At 36.2% G+C, this 27,778-nt stretch overlaps 1 protein-coding gene across 1 annotated transcript in view; it reads right to left on the reverse strand.

Annotated features, from left to right (window-relative positions):
* Window positions 1–1,666: 1,666 nt before the first annotated feature.
* GRXCR1 (glutaredoxin and cysteine rich domain containing 1) overlaps window positions 1,667–27,778 on the reverse strand; it is a gene marked incomplete at its 5' end in the record, with an annotated part of 39,340 nt that continues 13,228 nt past the window's right edge. The window contains 3 exons of the mRNA XM_080588822.1: window positions 1,667–1,856; window positions 5,573–5,638; window positions 13,534–13,773. Of these exons, the coding sequence (XP_080444948.1) occupies window positions 1,677–1,856; window positions 5,573–5,638; window positions 13,534–13,773 (486 nt within the window). The 3' untranslated portion in view covers window positions 1,667–1,676. The remainder of the gene's footprint in view (window positions 1,857–5,572; window positions 5,639–13,533; window positions 13,774–27,778) is intronic.

The raw sequence follows: 27,778 nt of genomic DNA on the forward strand, positions 1-27,778 counted from the left end.
AGTCTCTCTAGGTTTCTTACATGGCCCCTGGGCCATGGAATGAACTGGATTTAATTTACTCATCTCACTCTTAGGAGAATGATTTTTCTCATTACCTGAGAGGTGAGGAAAACAGCTTCAAACCCTTATTCCAGAGTGATGAAGAATTTAGTTTCAATGAAAATTTTTACCTTACTCTGATCAGTTATAACAATTTAACCATGTAGTACTTCAGTGGAAGAACAGTGACATGATCTATGCCATCAGGTAAATGTCTTTCCAGGATAAAGACTGTGGAATTACAAAATCACAAATTCACTAGCATTTTCTTCAAAAATAATTTCCCTCAAGAACATATTTGTTTATGTCATGTGAAGTCTGGTATTTGCTACCATGAATACTCTCACCCCCTAGAGACACAGTATGTTAACATCTTAAAAAAATAAGTTTTCATGAAACAGTAATGATGGTTCTAAGCATCAGTATTCTGCTTTGTGTTATATTTCATTCCCTATTACACCAGTCTGGACTGCAATATTAGCCAGAAATAAAGGTTACAGGGTGGTATTAAACACAAGAAGAAACAAAAGATTTTCTTTTATTTCTTTTTTTTTTTTTAATTTCTTCCACATTCACTCAGTTAAGCACATCTGCAATTCAGTTTTATAGCTGTGGTGTTGCTAAGTTTTTTGGATGGTCTCTGTAGAAAATATAATCTCTCTCATGTTATGCAGAAGATCCAGATGCTCCCTCTGAGCCTCACTATAGAAGCTAGAAGAGCAGTAGGTTCTTACAACACTTTCAAGCCTGCACATTTAATATCTCTTAGAATACACATAAGTCCTTTATAATCAAAATTCAAAAATATAAGTTAGTCCAACTTCTCCAACTCATCACTAACTACTACCTCTAGATATAGCAAGTGGAATGAAGATGGAGAAAAAGTTCTTTTCTGTTGATTCAGATAAGGGAAATAAGGTATCAAGAAACATAAAGTTTCAGAAGAGACTTTTTTGCAAGCCGCACTTTGTGCAGCTGTAGGTATACTGCTTTATATTACAGCTATGCTTTGCTCAAAATATTATAAAGGCAGATGTGCAGTCAATGTAGGCAGAAGAGTAACTGTCTATTAAACTACCTTGCTAAAAGGTGCTCTCAAGAAGTGCATGAGTGCTCATGAACTTCAAAATTGGAATATACCCAATGTGGAAAACCACCAGTGCATTCAGACTAACCACTGACTAACTTTCTTGTGCTCTTGTTAGGGAAACCCACCAAAAAATGCCAAAGGTATTTACAGAGATGGAGCTGTCTGGGCATAGACCAGCCCTTGAACCGTAAGAGTTACCAGCTTGATCAGAAATTTCCATGAAATTTATAAAGCTATAATGTGTTCTCACTAGATTACTAGATTACTCATTGTTCTGTATAAAAAAAAAGGAAGAATTCACACCCAAGTGGCTGATAATACCGTACGTTCAGTAGACAACAAATCTCTCTATAAAGACTGTAGAAACATACTCTTCAAGATTCATGATATGGTCATGTTTAAATGGCTCCAATGATCAAACCAGCAGAAGTATACTATAAATTGATTTTTATTGACTGAATTAGATAAACAGATTCATTTTTAAAAAATCATATTACAAACTGCTGCAGTACAATAAAATGGGGTTGCACATGTGGAGATGCCATTCTTAGCCTGCACAGCTCCTGCAGCGCTGTAGCCCATTCTCATTGCAAGCAGTACACTTGAGGGCTTTGAATGAGTCCGTAAAGCAGTTCCGAAACACAGACATCTTGCTCCCATGGCACACTGAGCACGGAAGGAATCCAAAGCCCCCGCAAGAGAGGCACTCATGAGGGTGCTGGACTCTCTGCTCAAAGAAGAAAGAAAGATCACAATGTTACCTTCTCAACAGCTGTATCTCTAGGACAAAGAAGATTCCAGGACAGCTTCTCAGAAACACATTTTGGTTTCTGTCATGAGAAACATCCACTTCCCCATCCCAAGGTATACAACCACAGAAGACCCATGTCTGCCTCTGTATGGACCCACGTGCAATGGTTAGAAATGCTCACTGTGGGATCATCAGTCACATTACACCTCAGAATCCTGTGTTGATAGTTGTCAAAAAAGCTGGCTAAGTGATGGCTTGCTCTGATGTAGTCTTAGACCTAGATCAATTCTAATAGGTATTGCAATTGATTGATTCTGAACTCCAGGCAGTTTATGTTGATGTTATATTTTTCTATGTTATATGTTAAGATATGAGGACTTTTATCATTTGCACATGTTCATGCTGAATATGTTGTTCCTATTACAGTTAGAGCTGATCATATATAAAAAAAAAAAAAGCAATTCATAGCTTCTGACAAGGAGTGCTTTAGGAAATAAGTGATGTATTCAAATTTATGGGTGTAGAATGCTGAAGCTTTCAGTAGAAAAGAGAAAGATCATTAACATTCAGCAGTTATACCTGGAGAAAACTGCTGCAGGCAAGACTTGGGCTCCCTCAATTTTCTTATTTCATGAGTAAAACAGTAGTTTTACTATACTTTGTGATGGATTAAAGATGATTGAGAACACAGGAAGAGATTTTGAAGACATTTTTAAGTTACAGTTACTGAAAATACTGCTAATTTATTTAGTGATTGCTTGAAAGTTCTGTACCAGATAAATGAAAAGTAGACCAGTACTTACCACAGCACAGATATTTAGCTTTAATATTGTACTGTTGAGTAAAGACTTTATAGATTTATTTATAAAGGAAGAAGAGTAATGCATAAAATTCCTGTTAGTGTTACTCTGAGGAATCATACACCACTGAAAATATTAGTCAAAAACTGTTACCAAAGTATACTTAAATATGTAGAACTAACATAGCCCTTTTTTTAGCATCATTGAGAAAACTGAAGAGATTGCTGCAAAGCTATTAAAAACAGCATTCATCTATTGACAATTTAGATGAACATACAAAAAAAATGTAGAGCATAAGATGAAAGGAAAGAGTCTTAGCTGACGTAAGTCATTTCAGCTGCCTTGAAGTCCATGTCAGTTTGATGTAGCAGAAAATCTGACTCACAATCTACAAAAACTTATTTTCACATGGGTCTGATTAGGTGAAATGCAGATTTCAAAGTGCACAGTATGCCCCAGCAGGGCTCATGGGTTGTTGTACTGAGTCACTCACTAAGATATGATGCACCAGTCTTGCTGCTGCTGCTATGTTGGTGTATCTTTCTGTTCTGAATCTTTATTGTAATGTAGAAGTAGCTTCCTACTTATTTCACTTGTCAGTACTGTTGATACAACAGCATTTGGGCTGGTGCACAGCAGCTGTAGTGCAAATCTCTCTAAGATGATAGATTTTTTCTTAATAGATTTGCAAAACACTTCCATCAATCTTTCTTGCCATATGCTTGATATATTTGTCCATTAGCTTATCCTTATAGGTAAGCAGAAGACACAGCATGACTAACAGATTATGCGATATATACATCTGTAAAACAAAGATCAAAGTTATATGGGAAATTTTATGAGGGACAAAACAATTAGAAATGCAGTATAATAGTATCAGATTTTTTTATTATTATTATTTGTTTGTTTGCTTTGTATTGTAGCTCATAAATTTGCCATTCTTCTTCACTGGACATACAACTCCTTTTACTATTAACTTCTCCAGGGACAATGTCTAGAAGTATATAATGTAATATTTTTGTTCTCTTTTATCTCAGGAGTGCACATGTCATTAATAATTTAAGATGGAAGTTTACTTCATTGGACATTATTGTAATTAATCTCAACATTTTAAGATAATATTGTAATCATTAAATTCATTATTACTTCTTATGCTTATAAATAGCTACCTTTTCATGTAGAAAGCTAAGATAGCTAAGAAACAATGCACAGTTGTTTTAGCTTAGTTGCTTGAACAGTCCCCATTTGACAGTCACCTGTCAGACAGCAGTAATGCTGAATGTATTCATTCTATGTATACATTTGTTTAATAGTTTCTGGTTAGCTATTTAATGTGGCCAGTAGGTTCTTCTGTATTCTATACAGAAACACATACATTGAGTAATGAGACAAGGAAAGCTTTTCTGAGTTAAAGAACAGGGCAGACAAATGCAGAAGGTGACACCTGCATTGCGAAGGGACATTTATTTCTCCAAAAAGATGAGGCAGTCCTCAATTTACTGGATAATGCCCAATCTACACCTGGAATAAAGCAGAGGTGAACATTCCTTGGTCAACCTGACCGTAACTTTTGAAGGAGTTTAGGAAAGAAACTGGCAATGAGAAATCATCATGCTTCCCCAAAAAGAGGATTCTCTTTTAGTGAAAAGCTCAACATAAGATTCTATACAAAGAGTTACTATGAAGGAATGTTAGGGAAGCATATGCTGTAGTTTGTTTAAATACAGGGAAAAAGAAACCTTTTAGATGTAATCTTGGGGATAAATCAACTAGATACAGCTTTCTTTTACTCTTTCATTAGTGTCTTTAACAAATATCATATCCATGTTATCTATTTTTAATGTGGAAATTACATACTTCTTAAGTCTATGTGTTATCTTAATTTATTTACAAGTGATTTCAAGACAACCAAATAATAACTCTAAATACATTTCTTCCCCACAGCTACCCGTATAACCCAGACGTTATGACTGATATCTCCACCAAAAGGAAGACAGGTAATCCCTTGAGCAGCCAATTTCACAAGATCAGCAGAAAAGTGATAACCAATAGAGATCCTAGCTTAGAGCAAAGCAGATGGAGCAGTCTTACACTGAGACCGAGTGTCCTCAGGGAGAGTATATCAAATGTTCAGAACTAAAGACAAATAAGCCCCAAAGTACTTGAACTAACAAGGCAAACTAAGAGCTGGAGAAAGGCATAATAATCTGTAATGTGAGGTCTGTGTAATTTTGTGTAAATTGGTGTGACTGAAAACTTCCAACTTTTGCCCAGATTTTCTAGATGTCAACTTTAGACTTTCAAGTCTAACCAGAATGCAGGAGATGTGCATGAACATCTCAGCATGTTCAGTGTGGCACACAGAAAGTGGGTCAACATCCACACAAGAGGCTTGACTCCTCTGGGACGTGGTGAAGATTAAATATCAAAGGTGTTGTCAAAAGTTATAGGAAAGTGAAAATTACCTGCCTTTCTTGCTGTGGCAAATCAGAGAAAATATAGATAGGTAGACATTTGGGTTTCATGTTATCACCGAGTTTTCTCAAACTTAATAGGCTGTGATACTGAGATATCATTTATCCAAAGAGCAAAAAACAAACCAGCATTTGGGATCATTATATAACAGAAGAAAGAATAACAGAAGAAGAAAGAATAGAGGAGAAAGAATAAAGAATAGAGAAGAAAGAAGAAAGAAAAGAATAAAGAGAAATAAAAGAAGAATAAAGAGAATAAGGAGAAAGAAGAAAGAAGAAAGAAGAAAGAAGAAAGAAGAAAGAAGAAAGAAGAAAGAAGAAAGAAGAAAGAATAACAGAAGGGAATCCATTCAGGAAAATGTTCTCAATTGCAAGTATTCAATGTATGTTCCCTATGATTATTTGCAGAAATAGTTACCTCAATTTTGGTTAAGAGATCCTGCAGTTCCCCAGATTCATTCATTAGCAAAATTTTCTCAGCACCCTATTAGTAAGAAGAAGAAAAAGGTCAGCCAGTTTAACATGAAAAGCCAAAGATGACTAGAAGATTTGGTCTTGAAAATTTAAACAGGCTGAGGACAAATTTGACTCACATTAAGCATTTTGTAATTAGGTCAACCTTAGGAAAGCTAGAAGGAAAGAAGAATCTAACCGTTGTTGTGGTAGAACTGTCTGAGGTTAGTTACCAAGTGTCATATTGCATTTCCCCTTCGTAAAAGGTGACATGGCTTGGAAATTCTGGTTGTGTTCACTTTATTTTACAGGGTGTGGTTCCTGACAGAATAACAAATATGTCTAGTTACTATGTCAAAAATTGCAATTATATAAATATAAAACACATCAGAGACTGCAACTAAATGAGAGGAGGAAATTTTATTTCAAGTATTATAGCAGTTGAGCATTGAATTAAGATATAATATGCCTAATGTGTAACAGAAGGAGAAAAAGGGTAATGAAAATACCATAACAACATTAAAGTCAGACACAACAATGAATAATAATAATTTCGTCTGAGTATATTAGGCCTCTGAGGGGTTCTGTGATCTGAACCAAGACAGCACTGAAGTAGTTCTTTTTTCCCTCTGAAAGTAAAGGCTGAGAGATTATTGCAGACGAAACAAAAATGTCAAAGATGATGTAAATCTCTTTTTCCCTTTTCTTTAATTAATTTAATTTCTTCTCCCTCTGCAATTAGAGGGACATATTTGAATGCTTACGCTTCAGTTATATAGCCAAATATACTGAGTACTAAATATTACTGAATACTTACAAACACTTTTAATCAGTTTAGAAGAAATTGACAAAAAGTAAGGAAACTGAGGCATAGATAGAGGGAATTGCACAGTCATGAAGCCAGCTCACAGAAGAGCTCAGATAAGACCTACGTTCCCACCTCACCGTCTTGTGCTTACTCACTGCTGTGGGAAATTGGCCACAAGTGGTGGGTTCATGACATCTCATTGTCCCATTTTTCAGGTCTCTGAATGCCCAGACTGCTAAAATTCATCTTTTGTAGACCTCACATGATCTGGGAGGTGTGGTGGGATGCTGGAGGTGGAATGCTGGCAAACAACGAAGATTTGCCATTACTTTGAGCTCACCATGGTCATCTGCAGGGCTCTAAGGCGCTCTCAGCTCTTGTTCCTCACCAGCACCATTCTCCCCATTACATGGAGGTACAGGAAGGGATGCCGGGGAGCATATACATCAGTAACGTATGTGCTAGTGTAGGGCTAGTGCCTTGCTAGAGACTTCCCATGCTGCATCATCTTTCCAGTATCCCTTTTTTGTCTTGGACCCGTCACAGACCAACCCCAGAGGGACCCAGGGACCCAACACACACACACAGCTAGTGTTCAGATGGAGCTTCTATCAAGGTACACAGCAGGGAGAAGGGAAGAAGCCCACAGCTCTACCAATAGCTGAGCACAGGGTACAGAACCACTTCAGTATGTAATACAAAAATCAGCCAAGGGGCACAGAAATATTGCAAGGGACTTTGCATGACACCCTAGTGAGGTTGGTTTCCCTCTGCAAAGTCTTTTAGCTATGGCTCTCTACAAAGAAAAACACTCTTGACTCTGTGTATGATGTTATACTAAATAGGTCCCTTGCTGACTTCTTTACCATGTTCACGTTTCTTATTCAGAGATGCTTGTAATCACAGCATTGCATTCTGTTAAAAAGCAGGGTATTAATATTTTAGTGGATGTGAGTGCAACTTCTGCAGTGAATGCTACTCCTTCAGTGCTCCACTTTCAAAGAGGTTAAAAAAAAAAGTATTTACAAGGTAATTACTTGTGTTTAATTATGTGGAAGATGACAGGAGACTCAGATCTCAGATCAGCTAGCATTGCTTATGCTAAATCTTCCTCTGTTGAAATCTGTTATATATCATGGGCACAGTGTATACCAGCTTCAACATATGCATCACATCCCTCTGTGTCCCCAGCAGAGAAGCTTTTAGCAGTCGACCAGCCTCCTTCACACTTGCCCTCTAATTTTTCTCTATTTTCACATAGAATGGGCAACAGGAGTGACTGGCACAACAAAGAAAGGGTTTGCCAAGAACCGCAGGGTATTAGCTCTGGGCTTGAATGCTCTGCAGTGGCTTAAGTCAGAGCTTGCACTGCCTGTGCTAGGCAAAAAACTTTAAGTATTTGGAGCTTTATTGATGTAATTGTGGCACTGCAAATTCCGTAATCTGGACAAACCCTGATTTGCCCTCATTTAGACAGGGATCTGTTCTCCGTGGCAACAGCTGGCAAAAAGCATGCCTGTGACTTCTGCTCTGTTATACAATGGTACTGTACTGTAATGCTGACTGGCTTTTGCAGCCCTGTAATTAAAAATCTGACAGGTTTCCCATTACAGATTGATATTTCAAAGGATTTATATTTCAGATGACATTCATCAGCTAGCTGTGTTATTTCCAAAGTGGAAAGTCTTATTATTATAGCTTTAAAATTAAAAACCAAAGTTCTAAATGTCTATCAACATTTTTAAGTGTTTCAGTATGTCTTCTGTGATTAATGTCTGCCTCAAGTGAAATTTGAATAAAAGATACTTTGCAGATGTTAATCTACCCTTTGGATCTGTGAATCTTAATTCTCAGTGCCTGCAATTAATAGAGTAATGAAAGCACCTGTTAAATATTTCCAATAGTTGCTTTCTGACCAGAAAGTGACACCTTTCTTTTTATTCTTAGATTGTGCTCAGTCCACAATTACCCACAAAGGGGTGTGAAACAGTTAAGAATCTGTCCCTTCAAACAAACATTTTGTTAACCAGGTAAAGGTTTGAAGCACCAGCCTGTTAATGCTTTATCTGCCAGCTTAAATAGCTTAATAGCTCTTAAATATCTCACAGCCATGGTGCAGGAGAAGATTTCTTTTGAAAATCAAATGCTACAGACTTTGCTAAATAATTCAACAGGTTTTCTAAACTATTTTTTTGCTTCAAAATATTTCCCAATTTTCCCTTGAGATATTTAGTAATTAGCATCATATTTCAGGCACGGTCCCACTATCTGCAGAACTAGGACAAGCCCAGTAAATTTCCTACTGCTCCAGCTCTGTCTTGTTATTGAACCAGCTCGTTGATAATCCATCATAAATGTAACCTGTTACCATTTTTGTGATGTAATTCCTCATCAAGGAATGCACGTAGATGTACGCATTTGTATGCAAATGTTCTGCATTTGGCTGTACTAGACTGCCTGCTGATTTGGGGAAGCAGCCTCTCTTTTGCATCATTCCCTACATTCAGAAAAAAATTAACACAGCACTGAAATGTTAAATGAGAGTGGGCTGGAAAACCAACCTTGAACACCATGTGAGAGAATTGGGTTTGCAGGAAATAGACAAACCCAAGTATCTGTTGTGGACATGTATGGAATTTGATTAAACACCTGGAAATCTGCCAATAAACTGAGAAAAGTGTGACTGTAGCTTAAGAAAAGTTAGATTTGATATGCAAAGAGCTATCAGATTTTGTACTAAGAGGGCATGCAATTAAACCCTGCTGTTCCTGAAATGTTAAACTGCAAAACAGAGGAAGCAGATGAGTGAATGCAATAATTATATCATAGCTTTATTGCCACAGAGCCATTCATATCTACCCCATCAAGTGAAAGTTAGGAAAATGTGTTTACTCTAGCAAAACAATGAGGCAATTGAGAGCTACTAATCATAAATGACCACTGGAAAAAGGCAAAAGGGAAACTGCTAATATTTTCATAAAGAAATATACTTTACACAGGTATTTTCTAAAGTTAATTACAAAAATAGCTTTATCATTCTTAGTAAATGGTCATAACCAACGAGTCAAAATATTTTGACTGTAAAACTCAAGCCATTGTAGATTCATTACAGATGGGAAGACTAAGTAGGAAGTTGTTTCTTCATGAAAAAAATAAATGTACATATTTGAAAACGTTTTGAGTAAGTTTGAAAGGAGGAATGGCTGATACCCCAGAGGGCTGTGCTGCCATTCAGAGGGACCTGGACAGGCTGCAGGGCTGGGCCAAGAGGAACCTCATGAAGTTCAACAAGGGCAAGTATAGGGTCTTGCACCTAGGGAGGAATAACCCCAAGCACCAGTACAGGCTGGGAGCTGGCTTGCTGGAGTGCAGCTCTGCAGAGAGGGACCTGGGATTCCTGGGGGACAGCAGCCTGACCATGAGCCAGCAGTGTGCCCTTGTGGACAAGAAGGACAACAGGATCCTGGGGTGCATTAGGAAAAGTGTTGCCAGCAGGTCAAGGCAGGTGATCCTTCCCCTCTACTCAGCCCTTATGAGGCCACACCTGGAGTATTGTGTCCAGTTCTGGGCTCCTCAGTACCAGAGGGACATGGAACTACTGGAGTGAGTCCAGAGGAGGGCTATGAAGATGATTAGGGGACTGGAGCACCTGTCGTACAAGGACAGGATGAGAGAACTGGGCCTGTTTAGCCTGGAAAAGAGAAGACTGAGGGGAGACCTCATCAATCTGCATAAATATATGAGGGGAGGGTGTCAAGGGGATGGATCCAGTCTCTTCTCAGTTTTGCCCAGTGACAGGGCAAGAGGCAGTGGGCACAGACTGAAGCACAGGAGGTTCCAACTGAATATTTCTTCTTTACTTCTTTACTGTGAGGGTGACAGAGCCCTGGGACAGGTTGCCCAGGGAGGTTGTGGAGGCTGCTTCTCTGGAGATATTCAAAACCCGCCTGGATTCCATCCTGTGCAATGTGCTCTAGGTGATCCTGCTCGGCAGGGGGGTTGGACTAGAGGATCTTCAGAGGTCCCTTCAATCCTCAGCCATTCTGTGATTCTGTGAAAGGCAGCTGAATACTGGCATTTAGTCATATGCTTAAAGTGAAAAATAAACAAATGTATTTTTAAAATATAATGCATTATGTATTAATATCTATAATGAGCTAATATGTATATTAGGGATGGCTCTGTCTTTTTAATGTGCATCCCTTTTCCAGTAAGATGGGCTTTTACATAACATAAAACTCTAGGCATCCTGGATTCTTTGTATGAGTAAGAGAATGCTCCTTTTTTTTTTTTTTTTTCCCTGCATTGCATTCTGCTTTCTGCTTTCTGGAAATTATTTTATATTCTGCTTTGGTGCCCCAGCAGATGGCATAATTCCATTTCAGATGGAGAGATGGAGACAGCCTCAGGTGAAACTGGGGGGGGGGCGGGAATCAGATGGTAAGGAGCATGTTTCAGAAAGAACCTGCAATTTCCTGAAAGACTGATATTTAGACAGCATGTGTCAAAAAATACAATGATTCAATCCTGAAAGAAATGAGAAGATTAAAAAACCTTCTGTACTGCAGCACACAGGACTTTACTTGACAGGGACTAAATATGATTTTTCTATTGCTTCTGCCCAAGTAGCTGATTTGTCTCATTCCCCCTGTGTAGGCAATGATAAATTCCACAGTATTGTGAAGATTTATCCACACAGCTTGCAGTACTCTAGCAACCCTGTCAAGATTTCTGAGCAGCTCAAATACCGTGTACTATGTCACATGCACATATGCTGTGTTCTGGTGCTTTTGTTACATTTATCTCATTAAAAATAATCTTGTCCCTTTTCAAAACTCTTCATATTTTAATTAGGGTGTTTTTTTATCCTATGACTCATTGAAAGGTGCCTGGCTCAATATAGATTCTCTTTTGTATTGCTTCATGCAATCTCCTTTAGGGAGGGATTTGCCAGGAAATAAATATTCAAAATTAAAAAGAGAGAGAGAGCAAGAGAGAGAGAAAATATTGCGTGATTAATTTACTGACACACCAGGCTTCTGGATTTCTGTTTTACATTTGCATATCAGAATATAATTATCATAAAAGCCATTACAGAAATGTCCACTGTTACCAATGAGACCAAATTCCATGTGAGTTCTCGATCACATTTTGCTGAAACACAAGCCCAGTGCAGGAGGCAGCCAACCTGCTGCCCTGTGAGTCCCTGACAAGTTGTCTTCTTAAGGTGTCACATCCACGAGGCATTGAAATAGCTGGGGAGTGATTGCTTCATGGCCAGATCCTGAAAGACTGGTAAAACTTTTGTAACCTTCCTGATAAGCAAACTACCCTCCAACTTATTGCTCTTCCTCAGTGATTTGATTTTGGCCTATTTTGTTTTTTACCAGATCAACAGGTACTTTTTCTTGTCTTAAATAATATGAATGGAGTTTCCATGCTGTAATAAATGTATGTAGACCAGAACACTAAATTCTTACTTCTTTTTACCCACTGGTGTCAGCAGGTAGTTTGACAGTTTGATATCTCTCCCACATTTATCTAGCTTCCTAATTCACTTTCCTTCCTTTCTATATGTCTGTTAAATATCTCATAAAATAATTAAATAGTTTTAATAAAATTGTATTGCTTGTTACACTGTTGCTCATCTGTTAAAGACAAGTTTCCCGTGATCTTCTAAAAAAAAAGCGGCAGTGAATTAATGGGCCATCCATCACACCAAAGTGACTATAATTGGGCATCAGCTAGAGCTTAGCAAATAATTTATTCGATATATTTCAGTATTTTACCTGATTTGTTTTGACAAATTGATCACAGTGAGATTTTCTTGGACTTGGTCATAACTCATTGTGTTGTGTTTTTTTATTATTATTATTTTTAATATGACAGTTAGGTAAGCAAATCTTAGTCTGAATCCTGGTGAATTTTAAGCTTTTCTTCTAAGAAGGACTTCTGTTGCTGGCTGGTTGGAGAGCTCTCTGTCTCAGGGATTTGATAAAAGCAGTCTCTAATGTGAACTAAATTTCTCTGTCTGCTAATACCCTGTGCATGGTCCATTTTGCAAGTACTAGTGTTGTCTGGTGAAGTGGACTGCTCAGAGAAACCAGCCTTAAGCATAGCATTAAGAGTTTGGCAGAGTCCTGCCAGTGCCACGAAAGGAAGGGAAGAATGCGTGCTTGAGCATTTTTGCAGCCCCAGCACCAATTGTATGCTGTTTTTTGATTGCATTTTATTCCATTACTTAAATCTTTTATAAAAATGAAAGCATTAGGCAATACCAACAAAATAACCCTGCTGTGTTTAAATACAGTTTGCCTCCACAAATCATGATCTCGCGGTTAGTGTTAATTGCTAGTTCTTCACCACTTGAGACAAATACCTTTTCTGAGCTCCCAGCCTATTTTGTTGGTTGCTTTCCAGATTTTTTTGCTTTTAAACTCTGATTTTTCAGTTTATGAAAGAAACATTTCTAAAGAACAGGTTATCCCTAATACAAAGGTGCAGTTTTAGACACAGAGTACCAATGTACAAATTTCAGTTATAGTTTTCTACTTGGAGTTATGTCTCACAACAGAGCAGAGTTAGGCTGTTTTTATTGCTAGATTTTAAGTATTAACCATTCTGTACCTAAAACAATGTTCCATTGATTATAGTTGCCTGATACAGACTACGTTATATAAAATTCAGTGCATGTTTAAGCTCTTAAGCCCCAAGCTGTTAGACATTCTCATATTCAACAGAGTTATTACTAAATGACAGGTAAGTTTTCTGTGTTAATTTTCCTGGGTCAATAATATACACAGGTTTTCATGAGGAAAAAAAAAATCTATTTCTCTAGATTTCCGTGGTTTTAACTACAAAGATGAACTCTTTTCTTAGAAACACAGCATCACTTAGATTCACTTAGATTGCATTACTTCATCTTACTCCCCTCCTGAAAGCCTCTCCCCAGCTCTGTTGTGTCTTTACATCAAACCTACCAGTGTGGATGGGTACAACACATCCCACAAAGGGGCCTCTGTCTTTGTTCCCATCACTCCAACATTGCAAACAATTTCATAAAAACATAATAACTTTCTTCTGTTCTTACAGACTTCATAGTCTCATGTTTTACTTACCCCAAGGTAATGGCCATCAATAAACACAACAGGGAGGGAGGGAACTTCACACACCCTCCTGCATCTCTCATCTAGTTCTTTTCCATAGTCACTGTTGAGAGCAATATTTTTTTCTTCAAATTTAACTCTGTGGTTTTGAAAGATCTTTCTAACCAGTTCACATCTTTCAAAGGTGGTTCTCACCACACGAAGACTGGTTGTATAAATTATTATACGGCCAAATTCTGGCACTGATGACACCTGGAAAAGAAAAAAAATAAGTTCCACCTTAAGGCAATTTAAATTGCTTATCAAAGTCAGGTGCAACTTTACTTCTTTTGGAAAGCTTTGGAGATAGTTAATCAAGCACAACATTTTCAAGAAACACATATTTTACAACTGGTGGGCTTCCAAATTTGAATAAGTCATTACTCTTTTGTTGTTGTACTGGACACAGATTCACCAACCTTCCCCAAGCTGTAAGACACAATGCTTTGGGTTAAACCCATTTCATTTGCAAAAGCACAAATTCTTCAAAGAAACAACAGAAACTTGAATGCAGGGCCCCCCACTGTTTTTAAAACTGCCTGATTCTGTTACAACAGTGACTCCTGTTTGTTTATACAAACACAGTCTGGTAGTATCCAGATGAAGTCCAGACTTGATAGCTAGGGTGTTAACAGCCTCCTTTCAGCAAGGACAAGAGCTAAAGCTAAAAGCTCTATCACATCCATGAACCAACACTGACATAGAATATTTTATCTCCATGCTGAGCTAGATCATGATTGGAGAGGGGACAGATTTATCACTAATTTTTTAGTGGGGACCCAAGTTAAATTATTCTAAAATCCAGCCAACATTAAAAAGTACATTTTGTGTGTATTCAGTCTCCAAATCAAAGCCCACTGCAGTTAGGGGGGACAGTTCCATTGGCTGTAATAAGTTACAATGCAGGCCAATTCTTCATAGGTACAAGTTTATACCTCATATTTCATTTCTATGATGAAGAAAAATATGGAGTGTAAATACTACAGGGGTTATTTTGTCCAAGAGAGAATAGTACATTTTAAAAAAGCCTGAGAATCTTTGCTCTAATCAAAGACACTCTGTACCAATAAAGAGCTAAAATCCTTGCTTTTCTAAAAGTTAGTAAGACATTTCCAAGGTTTTTGAGTTATCTATAGTATATTGCAAAGGAAATTTCATTATTTCAGTGCTATTCCAGGAGTAAAACCACAAGTCAGAAAATAATAAGTAAATATACCTATAATGCACTGTACCAATCTATGCAAAGCAAAGCTTGATGGGTGTATGGATACTTTTGAACTATGTCATGTAATAATCATAAAGACAAAACCGGGTAGAAGCCATTGGAGATTTTGTCAAATAATGAGGTCATTATTTATCTTACTATTTAAATTGAAGAAAAATGTCTCTTTAAAAACATATTCTATTTAAAAAGATGTCTACATGGTTCAATGTACAGCAAAGAATTCTCAGAAGAACATGTGAGTTTTACAGATCACTTACAGATTGCGGGAAGTTTAATTGCAGATATATGTAATTTACCTATTTTCCATCTCCCATCCTAGGAAAGAAGCATGTTGTCATACGTCAGTATTTATTTCTCTTTGAATAGAATTCAGAACTTTCATTTTAGGGGAAAAAAAAATATATATATATATAAATAATGTTACAAAAAGAGAGCTACTTTTCTCTGGTCTTTTTTTCTGGGCTGAAAATCTGTTATATCTCTACTGCAAATTGACTCTTCTCCAGAATATTATTCACACATCCCAGGTGAAAGGATTAGCTTGTCCTCTGCTTAAAAGGCAAGTAATCTACATAGACACTGACAAATATTGTAGTAACTGTGCATGGAAGGAAGATGAGTTTATCCTTTGCAGAAGTAACCAAGAGGAGGTCTTAAAATATTCTTTCACAAGAAAATTTCACATACTCATTGTTTTCTCCTCTTTGGAGTAAAAATAAATTTTGAAGTGGAAAACCATTCAACAGGATGGAAATTCGTGTTGCTTCATAGCTCTAATCTTTAATGCTGTTTGTTCCCAGACAGCAGGGGCTGGCAGGAGAGATACAGACAGTCATTATCTAGTGAAGCATCAGGGCTGTGGTGTCCCTGTAGCATACAAATAAGCAGCTGAAGACATGGAAAAATGGAAAGTTGTAAAGTAATCTGGAAAGATATCAAGTGGAAGGTGTGTACACAGAGTCACTTTTACGCTTATTCCTTTATTTTTTCCCTGTTGTGACAGTGAAGAAAACCTCTTGTTTGCTCTGCAAAGAAATATCAAGGGCATTGATTAAATAATTCTTTAGGGAAATTTTATTAAATGCCTTGTTTTCTGTGCTAAAGACGCACATAATTTATCCTTGCCAGGATTTTATCATACCAAAGAAAATCCTTCCTCTCACCTGTCCTGAACCACACCGGTAATTAAAAAAAAAAAAAAAAAAAAAAAAGATAATTAGAGAGATTTACATGTGTTTATTTGTTTTTGTTTTTCCTTAATGAAAATCAATGTTAATTCCTATTTTTCTATCCAATTCACCAACTACAGCCTGTAATGTTTAGTTGCTAGAATATGCTTTTGAAATAAATCAGCAGAATAATGTTTGAACACTCTGCTTTTCCTTCCTAGGCTGGAACTGTTGAAAAAACATAATAAATGGCAAGCAATGTAAGCAAATGAATAGAAAGACATTTTTGAAAATGAATATTTACAATTTAATGTAACAAACTTCAAATTAAAATCGTCTTGTATGACTCATACTTGCATAGAAAATTTTAGCTGAAGATAAAGAGAAGGTAATTCTCGGGTTAATGGGCATGACAAAACTTTGCTTAGGTTGTGGAAGTTCGAAAAATGTACAAACCAAAAGATTTGGAGTGACTTACATTGACCATTTTCTTGTACTTAACTGGGATTCTCACTGAAACCTGAAGTTTAAGAAAATCATTTGGCCAGAGGCAGCAACTTTTTGTGTCAGATTCAGAAAGTCTCTTGCACATGGGCCAAGGTGTGTTTCAAAGAAGTTGTCCATAGTGAAAGACTGTCAAGGAAGAGATTTAAGGCTGCAGAGGGACATAAACTTGCTTTAGCTTCAATGCTCTGCATAATTTACAGCTCACAAGTTAATAGCATCGTGCTACCAACATCCAAAGAAGCATCCAAAGGCACTGGATATTTTATTGCGTCAGTCTGAACAGCTTAAATTTTGCTTGGACCAGCTAGTAGACAGCAACAGCAGCAGCATAACCTACATGACTTCATGACACAGATGCCACTCAGTGATTCAGGAACAGCTGCCTTTTTTTTTTTCCTCTTTTTTATTCTCTCTTTTTTTCTCTTTTTTATTTTTTCTCTTTTCTTCTCTTTTTTTATTTTTTTTTCTCAAAACAAAAGACAGAGCAAAAAGAAGGGATGAAGGAGACTGAAAAAGAGATGAAAAGACAGAAATAACCAAAAAGAGATAATAAAGCAAAAAACAAATTGTGGGGTACCAACAAATTTAGAGCAGTACAAACTAGAGATCATAATGCAAGAAATATGATATAAAAGACAGACAGTGAGACAAAATGTAGTAAACAATAAAACAAAGACCAGGTCACTAATATATGACATTCTGAAGTTTTTTTTAAAAAAGAAATCCTGTTAGCTAATGAAAGTACACAACAGCAAATATATTATGGAATGGACAAATATACAAATCTCCAAGTTGTTTCAACACTTTGTTGTTTTTTCGTTTTGTTTTGTTTTTTGTTTTGTTTTTTGCCTTTTTTTTTAAGCAAGGCATATTGCTGGAGCTGCACAAATATCATGAAAGTGTATTTGAGAATTTACCTTTTCCGTACAACAGCTGCCACAACAATAATAACAGACTTCTCAGTAGCTCTGAAAATATTGTGTAACAGCCAGGCGTTTCCATGGTACTTCTGAAAGCTGTTTAAATTCATACACTGTAAAACTCCCGTAGATGTCTCTGGGCTCAGATCTGCCCCAATGTATCTTAATCCTAGCTTCAAAATCCCATTGCAACTGAAGTAGCAGCAAAAAAGTCCGTGTTCCTCTGCTAATTGCGTATCTATGCTGACCCTAACCAATCCTCCAGTCTGCGTAGATAACACTCACAATCCTATTTGTGAGGGAAATTTATAAAATAATTATGGAATAATAATACTAGATTGTTTCTTCAGCATATTTGTCGTGAATTGCTTTCCCAAGGCTATAGATTTTAATATCTTTTATGACATTTTTATGTCTGCCTTGCTGACTTTGAGAGGTTCTTTGGACCAAAACTCGTATCATGGATATTTTTGCAGCACAGTTGGGATCTGGCCAAATTCAGAGCAGAGGAAGTGGTCCAAGCTGACGTTTTTCTACTTGTGTAAGGACCACTGGTGCACCTTGGGGTTATTCATAAAGCAGTTGTAATTTTTTTTTTTTTTTCTGAAAGCCTTTGTATATGATCATGTCTGCAAGCAAGTAAATAGACAAGCCTAGCAGGGAGAGGAATATCCATGTTGTTAGCTTCATTTTTATTTGCTTGCAAAGGAAAACTGTGACAGCAACACTTTGGAAGTCATCAGATGTTTGGGTTTTTTCCTAATCTTCCCTCTGGACAGAAGTATGAATGCATGTTTTAATCTCATTGGTGTGAAAAGAATATCTATTTATATTCATACTCATATATAATTTATTTCAATGGTGGTGTCACCTGCAAATTTGCACCTTTAAAGTACTTGTTTCCAATAACAAACAAACAAAAAAACAAACAAACAAGCAATGAAAAACCAGCTCTATATTTTACTTTATATAAGCAACTCTATTTTAGTAAAAACAGAAATCTTTTAGTAAAAACAGAATCTTTTTCTGATAAGATTATTGAGCTTGTATAATACTTTGCCAAAAGTAAAAGCCCAAATTTTAATGCCAGCTTTTATCACATAAGAGATTTTAGAAGGTTTTTACTATGTTCAGGTATAACATTCAACTAATCTTATTCATGCAATAGTGAATTGCTTCATTGACCTAAATCAATGGCTGATATGCCCTTCTCTGTCTCAGAATATCATCTTTCAACATCTCAGTGTTCTACTGAAATATGCACCTCTTGGCTTTGCAATTAGATACTATCAGACCAGCAAAGTATCTCCTATCCACTAAGTCGGCTGAAGAAGGAGTCTAAAGTGCATTACAAACCCTGCACCAAGAGATGCTTCAGTGAGTAAATGCAACATTCATGATCTAAAGAAAATGTTGCACAAGAAAAAAGATGTATATATAGATATATGTATGCATGAATGCATGTGCACATATATATATATTCATACATGTTTGCATATCTACAAGTTTTAAATTAAGCCGTTCAATTCAAAACTGGTATTGCATAACTTAGGGCTTGAATCAATATCAATAATTGGCAAGAAGAGTTGAGGTCTAACAGTAGTTTTCTAATTATGATTTGTTTTGAATTTTTATTTTTATTTTACACTCAGAAGGGAAGGCAGCTATGACTGACTGTTGAAGAAATTCTGCAGAAAATAAAAATTAAATAAACATTTAATTTCTGCAAAACTGAAAAGTTTGTACTGTCTTTTGACTTTTAAAAGGCTTCCAAAATCCATACTAAATGTGTACTAAAACAAATGTATTCTTTCTGAAGAGTTAACCTAAAAAACAATCACCAAAATGTTTTTATTTTTTTACATGACATTTCCTCAGAACATACATGTTTTCCAAAATGCATAGTATTTAATGAAAGACACCAAGACACTCTTTAGATGAAAATGTGTAACATTCTTTGAAAGAGATGGCTGGAGACTGAAGGTCTGTGGTCTAGCAAAAACTCTACAGCATTATACAGTGCTAATAGAGTTGTGAACTAGTCCCTTTGGTCTGTCATTATTGGTTGTCTATTTCAAATTAAAGATTTAATGGCATTTTTCAGAAAGCATTGACTCCCAGGCCAGAAGACCTCTTGCAATGAATGGAACTCATGTTCCAAAGTAACATATTTTTCCTTGGCAGGTAAGGTCTGTTTACGCATACCGAAGGAATTGCAAACAGCCACGGTGTGCAGTCTCAGTACAAAATCACATTCTGTTCCATTTCACTGTTTGTAGTTCAAACTCCCCATAGGCTCACGCAGCAAAAGCACAGTGTTCACTTATTTTTTAATTTAAGCACTCTCTAAAGTGCTCTACTACGTTAAGGCTGTTAGTTCTGTTTACATTGTCTTCAAGGACCTGGCACTATGTCAACATTTGGGAAAATTCAGAACTTGAATTTTATTAAATACAAGAACCTGTGCATTTTAGTAGTGCACTGTAAAATAAAGACTAATTTTCTGCAACATAGCAGGTCATATACTCGAGTCAAACCATGTCCTGACCTCCTCTTAAAAGTATCACTTTGATAACACTACACTTTTTCTTATCCAGTTTGGTATTTACAGGGACCATAACTGTAGGACTTGGAGTCTGTGACCCCGTCATTGTGACAGTGAAATTGTATCACCAGTTATCATACTCATAACCATCAGTAAGCTGGTAAGATGTATCGATACCAATTTACAAATGAGAGCATCAAGAGCTGCACCCCTACACTAGGTAGACAGAGAGACTGGAACAGTCTCAAACACAGACAGTAGTTCCGTTGTGTTCAAGAAAGTGGTTCAGCCACTGTTTTTTTCAGATTTCAAAACAGCACAAGTACTTGTGTGCCTCTTATCTGCCTATTTTCTGGCACTCTCTTCCTCCACAAACAGCAGCCCTAGGAATATACCCATTTCCAAAAGCGGTACAGAAGAATCTGTTCTTCTGCTTGATTGAATGTTCCAACACAGGAAGCTTCTAATTTTTTTCTCTTTCAGTTTCATAGGGCTAGTTAATTCTGAGGAGCTTGTCACAGTTACAGAGAAAGGCTGAGATCCAGCAGGAAACTGAATTGTTTGATCTTCTAGCTCCTGGGCAATTCTTGTCTCTCTTACCTGTACATCCACCATATAGTGCAGATTGTAAAACAGCAGATTTTTACTTCCCTAAAGCTGGCATCTTCAAAATTGCTCATCAACAGCAATATAAAATAGATATAGGATTTCATTATGCTTAAGGCATATGTATAGTTTCTTTATATATGTCTATACTTCATTTTTACTTCTCAGATCATATATCAATGTTGGGAATATCAGATGAAAATAACAGAAGTAGTAATAATGTTACATGTGATTTTTATATAGTTCCTTTCTTCCAAAAGAATCCCAAGCCATTTTATGGAATACAAAAATAGCTTATAACATTATTCTCAGCATTCAAGTCAGTTGACTGAGTACTCGGAAAACAAAAGGAGGCCTGTCCAACCTCTCACACCGTGTATATGTGCGTTGTGACCCTTTCTGTTCCTTAAATAACACAACATAACATAGCATTTTTTCTGGCCCTGTAGGATTTCCCACATACCCTCCAGCACAGACTGCTGTGCAGGAGGTGTCAAAGAGTTTTCACTTCAAACCAGAAAAAATAGTTGCGATAACATAGCAATGGAGTACAGGGTGCAACCCTGCTTCTCCCAGCTCTTTGTAATGCTTCAGCTATTCATGAAGTTCATGAAGGGTTCATGAAGGGTTCATGAAGGGTTCATGAAGTACAAAGACTACATTTGAGCTCACCTCCCAATAGTTCCTGTTACCGTTCTTCCTGAATGCACTCATACAGCCTGCTCTCAGGTGACCCCACTCCAACTAAGAGAACAAGTTATCTCCCTCAGGTTTGTGATTTCTGCTAGACCCTGATGCCTCTGCTTGCATGTACTTTCTAAAGCCAAAGCTGCCTGCTACCAGCATTGCACTGACTCTGGGTTAAAAAAATAAAAATAAATACAAATAAAAGTTATTTGATTTACTTAAGGAAGTCAGCCAGTGCAAAATTTAATAGTGTTCAAATTTGTAGGAAATAAAAAAAAAAAAAGAGCAGTATCTGTCCATGCCTAATTGGACGTTATTTAGCATGCTTTGGGATGCCTATCAGTATTTTCTTATTAGTGTATTTATTTCTTTTTGCATATGATAGGAATAAATGAGGCCTTTGAAAATCAGAAGCAAAAATTAATTCCTGTAAGTAATTCTAATCTATCCTGAAATTCTCCCTGGAAGAAACCACACTGCGACATAATGCTTGTTTTCTACTTTTGCTCACTCACTCTTTACTTCTCTCTCTTCATGCTTACCAACTTGACATCTCCAAGAAATCCTTCCAGAGGAAAATGGAGAGAGTTTCTGGGAAGTCTCGCTTGGAAATGTTGAATGGTTTTGCAAGAAGAAAGAAGGATTTCATTGTTGCAGTTTCAATGTCCACAAATATTGAAAGGGAAGAAGCAAAAGAAGCCAAAAATAGTTTTGCCCTCAGTAGTTTACACAAGGCACTAGAAGTTGTTTGAAAAAGGTTCTCCAGTAGCAGTGTCCAACGATAATCTATCATGAAGTGCTTTGAAATGTTCTTGGTTTTGGTGAAAGAGGCCTGAAGACAGACAAATTGTACCTAGATTGTCTTGTAACATCTACTTTTAGGTAGTCTGGGGTATGGGGTGGGTTAGGACAGGTAATAGTTTAGCTGTTTATACTAGATAAGTGTTTCTATCTTCTGTACCTTACAGATCTCATCAGCCTGGTAGATCTCATCTTTCTTTTTCTTTCCAAAGGAAAGACAGTGACTTGAAAGAAATTTTAAGGTACCATTTATCCACAGAGTATCTTATGCTCTATATTCAGCACAGTCATTTATTTAATAGCTGATGACATATAAGGAAATCTAAGCATTTAGAGGATCAAATCACACCTCAAAAAACATCTGTCATATTCTCTTTTTTTTTTTTTTGAGCAGGCAATTTCATTTATTCTTCAAAAATAATAGAAGAAATTATTACTCCAAGTAATAATAATGACCAAAATATAGTCCTAAAAGCTACAGATATTAAGAAATTGCCAAAATGTTGGTCATAAATGAAATATAATTGCTATTGTTAATTTGAAAAATGCTATCATACAGTCCTTAAAACGTAGTTAAAATCATTCTCAGTTAATGTAGTAAACATTGTAAAAAAATAAAAAAATAAAAAAATGGACATTTATTAAATGATTTTACTTCATTCTTTTTCAATAATTAAATATATATGTATATATATAAGCTGTTAAAGAGATGTCTGTGATTCAGTTTGCTAGCATCTTCTTCTCCACTCATCAACACAATAAAGACACCAAAAAAAATAGTGTTAGGATGTACAAGACAAGTAACAATAAAGTATTAGAGCTAGACAAATTGTCCCACAAGTAATCTTGTTACAGTTGGCCTGTACTGATGTTAGACTGCTAATAATTTTGAAACTTCCACTGCTAGTACAAAGGAAGTCCACTGCATCCTCAGTGGAAACATCTGGCACTTAATCCCAGACAATGCAATTCTGTTAAGTTACAACACTATCTGTTAAGATACAGCAGTATCCACAGAACTTAATTTCAGAAAATTGTTATCAACCAATACTATCACCATACAAAAATAATGTTTATTTATAGCCAAGAACTTCTATTGCAATTTTAAGTCAGTAGTCAGGTAATATCCAAACCAAGTTTCAGCAAGGTGTAGAAACTTTCTCTTCATTTACAAAGTGTGCTATGGGCTCTTACACAAAAAAAAGATACCTGAAACCTTTCACTCTTATTATGATCTCACCTACAAAATGAGTCTCTAGTGACAAATGCCTCCAGAATTAAGTAGTACTTAAAATCAGAGTTTAAGTGTTGTTGTCTGATCACTTTAGTTTCTTTGAGTATATCAGTCATTATAAACCACACAAAGCATTATTCTAGGATGATTATTTTATATCAATTTGTTTGACTAATGATGTCAAATGAAAACATTTGGAGTTTTTTAGCCAGTCCAAACTGATAACCAAGATTCATCTCAATATGAGGAGACATGGTGGAGAGAATGCTCTGCACCAAGTGAAAGAAATTCACGTTATAAACTGAATAAAACTGCAATGTATTTTGAATGTGTTATGAAAAGGAGAAATATTTATCACTTGATTGGAAATAAGTCTTATAGAATGATTTTGCCACCCTTGGACCATCATTTTCTTCAGTGCACATCCATGAAGTGACTTCACCTGGGTGAAGCTCCATGACAGTTTCTCAGTGTATTTATTTTACTAAATACAGTGTTTGCTTTTTGGGTGAGCAAAGTGGCCGCAAAGCAAATGGAAGGTACACTTGCTTTTTCTGATGTTGATCTTCATCTGCACTAAGAGCTTGATAGCTTCTCAACTTTCAATAGCTGTGCCAGCGTATAGTACAGTTTTGTTCTTTGATTTGTTAACACAGTAACTGTAATGTTGTCATCTCTGAAATGAACTGCTTGGGAAGGTGAAAGTAAAGAAAGTTTAAAACTGCTCTCAGTTAAATCACCTATTTTAAACTTCCTTTACCTTGCCTTTCCTGATCAATCATTTCAGAGTACCAAGATTTCCTATACAAGAGGAACAGTGGTGGTATAATTTTACTTACAAATATAGTATTTGCAAAGTGGATCTTTTGAGACAATGAGCACTAACTTCTAAGAAATTTTTCTTCCTGCAAAACAAAATTTCAGTGGGGAAATGCTACAATTTCTGAAATATGTTTTTATTCTAATAGATGTTTTAGAGTATGTTTAACAAGAACATGTTTAATATCTGCATTAACCTATACAGAACACATCATGCAGACATCAACACCTGTCCTAACCATAAATTTTCTTTGGCAATGAGATATGGCATGTTCCTTTCTGTGCCTATTTTGTGTTGAAAGATTTATTGTAGTTCACTGTAACCTTACATACAACCAGGGAAACAATTGTTCTCTACAGGTGCAGTGGTAGAAGAGTTATAAGCTAATTTTACTAACATTTGATTATCTGCTATGTTTGATAAATGGCTTTCAGCTGAACAATCTGAGTGGCATTATAAAAAACTTCTCTTTGATGTATTTGCTGGATCAGGAAATTGAAATCTATACTCCTACAAAATTATGTTACAGTCTTACAGGAGATATAAGCTCTGTGATTTGCTTCTTGGCTATACATAACATATATATACATATACATATATATTTTGCATTGTTGTTATTGCATAAAAGAAATAATAATTAAAACTGCTCCTTAAATTTAAATAGCATGTCTTAAGAAGTAGGCTGTGCCAGCGAAATGCAGAGGAGTTAAAATAAATAAATAAATAAATAAATAAATACATATCAGAAAAATTCAGATGTAGTAGCTGCAAAAATTTTCCAAAACCTCAAATCCCCTTGTTGTCAGACTGAAGTCCTAGTTGAAAATTATTCTAGAGTTTTTTCTAGTTACAACAAAGTTAGGAAGAAAATTCACCATAGAGGAGGCTAAAATATACGTATTTTGAAGTTGTAAACCACCTGTTTCTGCAAGAAGAACATTATTCCTGGAAGACATAGCTTGTGTTGTGACATGCCTGTATACAGCTGTAATGCCTACAAAATTGTATAACATTATTTTTCTGCATGAATCGTGTGACCATTTGGAAGTCTTTTAGCATGAACTTTCACTGTATTAAGTTATCTTGGTGATGGTTTATGATTGTATTACTTCAAAGAGAGGCAGAACAACAGCATAAAAGTTTATGCAACATTCGCTTGACATGCAAAAAAATATAAACATTTCTAAATATCTGGAAAATTGGGAAGTCAAAGTATGAAAATAGAAATGGTGATTCGCAACATATCCTACCAATTTTCTGTCACAGACAATGGAGAACAGGCAAATTGGAAGATCATTGCTACCAAAGCACCTTGGAAACAGAAATTAATTAATGTAAGAGAGGGAAAAAAAAAAAGTCTACTGCATGTCACTTAGAGAAATGCTGCCATCCGTAAATTAAAAATGTATGACTGGAGCTGCATAGCATCTGCCTACCTAAAGATACATCTGTAAATTATGTGGAAGACCAGAGAACTGAAACAATGGATCACAGATGGATCGTGAAAAGAATGTTAATATTAATTATGCAATTCTAAACAATTTACAATTCCTGGATATCTAAGAATTAGTCTTTATTCTTAGAAGAAGATTTGACCTAGATTATACCATTTAATTTCCTTTAATTTTCTTAACGTTTATGGGATACTACTTCGTATTAAAAGTTATACCTACAAGTATGGAAAAGAATTATTATTCAACATTTGTTCTCTGTTTATCTCACCATTATCTCCTTATCCCTGGGAACAGGGAGATACAGATTAAAATGAGAATGGAGTTTCAATAAAATTGAACTTTTTCTCAAGTTTAAAAAACACTCTGAATTTACGTGCTTATTTTTTCTGAACCTTTTATTTTCTGGTTCTAGTCAAAACAAGAAGATGGGCTGGAAATAAAAGAGAGCATATAGGTCAACTTGAAAGAGTGGTGACTAGTCTTTAGTGTTTCACCACTTGCCCAAACAGAAATGGTAAACTTATCTAGAGTTGCTTATACTTGGCTGTGTTCATAAAATATTTAAAATTGCTAAATATTTTTCTTGCCTGTTATATTACTCTCAGTTCACATTGTAAGGTTCCTTTGGGCCTTGCTTTCTAATAATATGAGTACGATTTTTCAAATATGATTACCTGTCATGAGTAGAAGCATCTTGTTCTGCTAATTATTCAAATGCTGGTGGTAATTCTAAGGTTTATTTACACTTCCCATGATGTCACCCTGAATTACTAACAAAACAAAACAAAATAATTGTCTTAAACAGCATCTTAGATTTAGGTCCCAAATCCTATCTTCAGTAATAAAACAGCTTTTATCCTTGTTTATGTTTATCACACTGTTCAAGATATTTGAATATTGAGTTGTCTGTCCATGTAGGATCGTTGTACAGCTTGTGTCCTATCTGAGAATATCCTATAAGTAAGGATGGCCTTAGCCAGAAGTGAAGCAGAGCAAGGCTTTCTGAGGGTGGGCAGATACAGATGAAGCTGTTTGAGAGCACAGATCATGTGAAAAAGTCAGCAAACAGCATGGCTCTGAGTGAGTCCTGGTTTGAGCATGCTGGTCCCATCTGTCTGTAATCACTGCTGCTTCCCCCAGTGGAACATTTCATACTTCAGGATTGTGTTGATCAGCAGCAAATTGCTGTCATGAAAATGACTGTGTCTACTCCAGCCCATTTCTTTTTGGCAACAGCTTTGGAAAACCCTGTTTATTGTTCTCTGGTAGTCAGATGAATTTTTTAAAAAAAAAGGTTGCTACCCCTTCCTATTTTGGCAGGTTGATTTCTGTTTGAAGAAATAATCACTCTTTCTGTTTTCTCCTGTCTTTCACCAGTCCCTCACTCATCCTTTCTAAAATATTCCCTTTGTAACCTTACACTGCTGGAGAGATTGATAGATGCTAATAATAGTGTAATAATGCATACATGGATCTCTGACAATCATTTTACATTTAAACACAGCCAGGTGCAGTTTGCTCACATAATGATTCTTCCAGCAGTTCCCAAATGCCAGTTACAGTTTGTTTAATTAAAAGGCATTACTGGTCTATGAAAATGAACTCTAGCCTGTTGAGCTTCTTACAAATGTAATTCATCACACTGCTGACTGCAGAACAAACTGTTTAGCAGGTGGGATCCTGCTCATGATATTACACGCCTCTGTCTTCTTGGCCAAGCTATGCTTTGTGTGGTGAATGGTTCTGTTTTCCTAAGACTTGCCTTGAGTATATCAGAAAAAATCAGGAAACCACAATAGACCATGACTTTTTTATTTGCACAAGTGCTGAAACAGTTAATTTTTCTAGTGTTAAAGATACTGTATAAGTACAAACCAATATCAAGGAAAGCTCTTATCAGTTAGATTTATGTCAGCTGAAAGTTTACCTTTAATTATGATCAATTACACTCTGGGGTCAGTCTGTCTTACACAACAGAACTACTGCTCACTCAGAACGGCTAAAGAATGCAATAGCATAAATGGATTAAGGTGCCACTTTTGAACTGCAAGTAGCAGCAGTAGAGAAAATTCTAAATTGTAATCCATTCTTCACAATTTACCTTCTTATGCAATAACATGGCTGGACTTGGTGATCTTATGGGTCTTTTCCAACCTAAATTATTCTATGAAAATCAGAGGAAAAAATTGAATGAATATTACTTTGATTTGGGATATACCCTGGAGTTTTTATGGTTGGCAGATAACAAGC

This window comes from Anser brachyrhynchus (genome assembly GCF_964034855.1).
Source record: "Anser brachyrhynchus genome assembly, chromosome: 4".
Lineage (NCBI taxonomy): Eukaryota > Metazoa > Chordata > Aves > Anseriformes > Anatidae > Anser > Anser brachyrhynchus.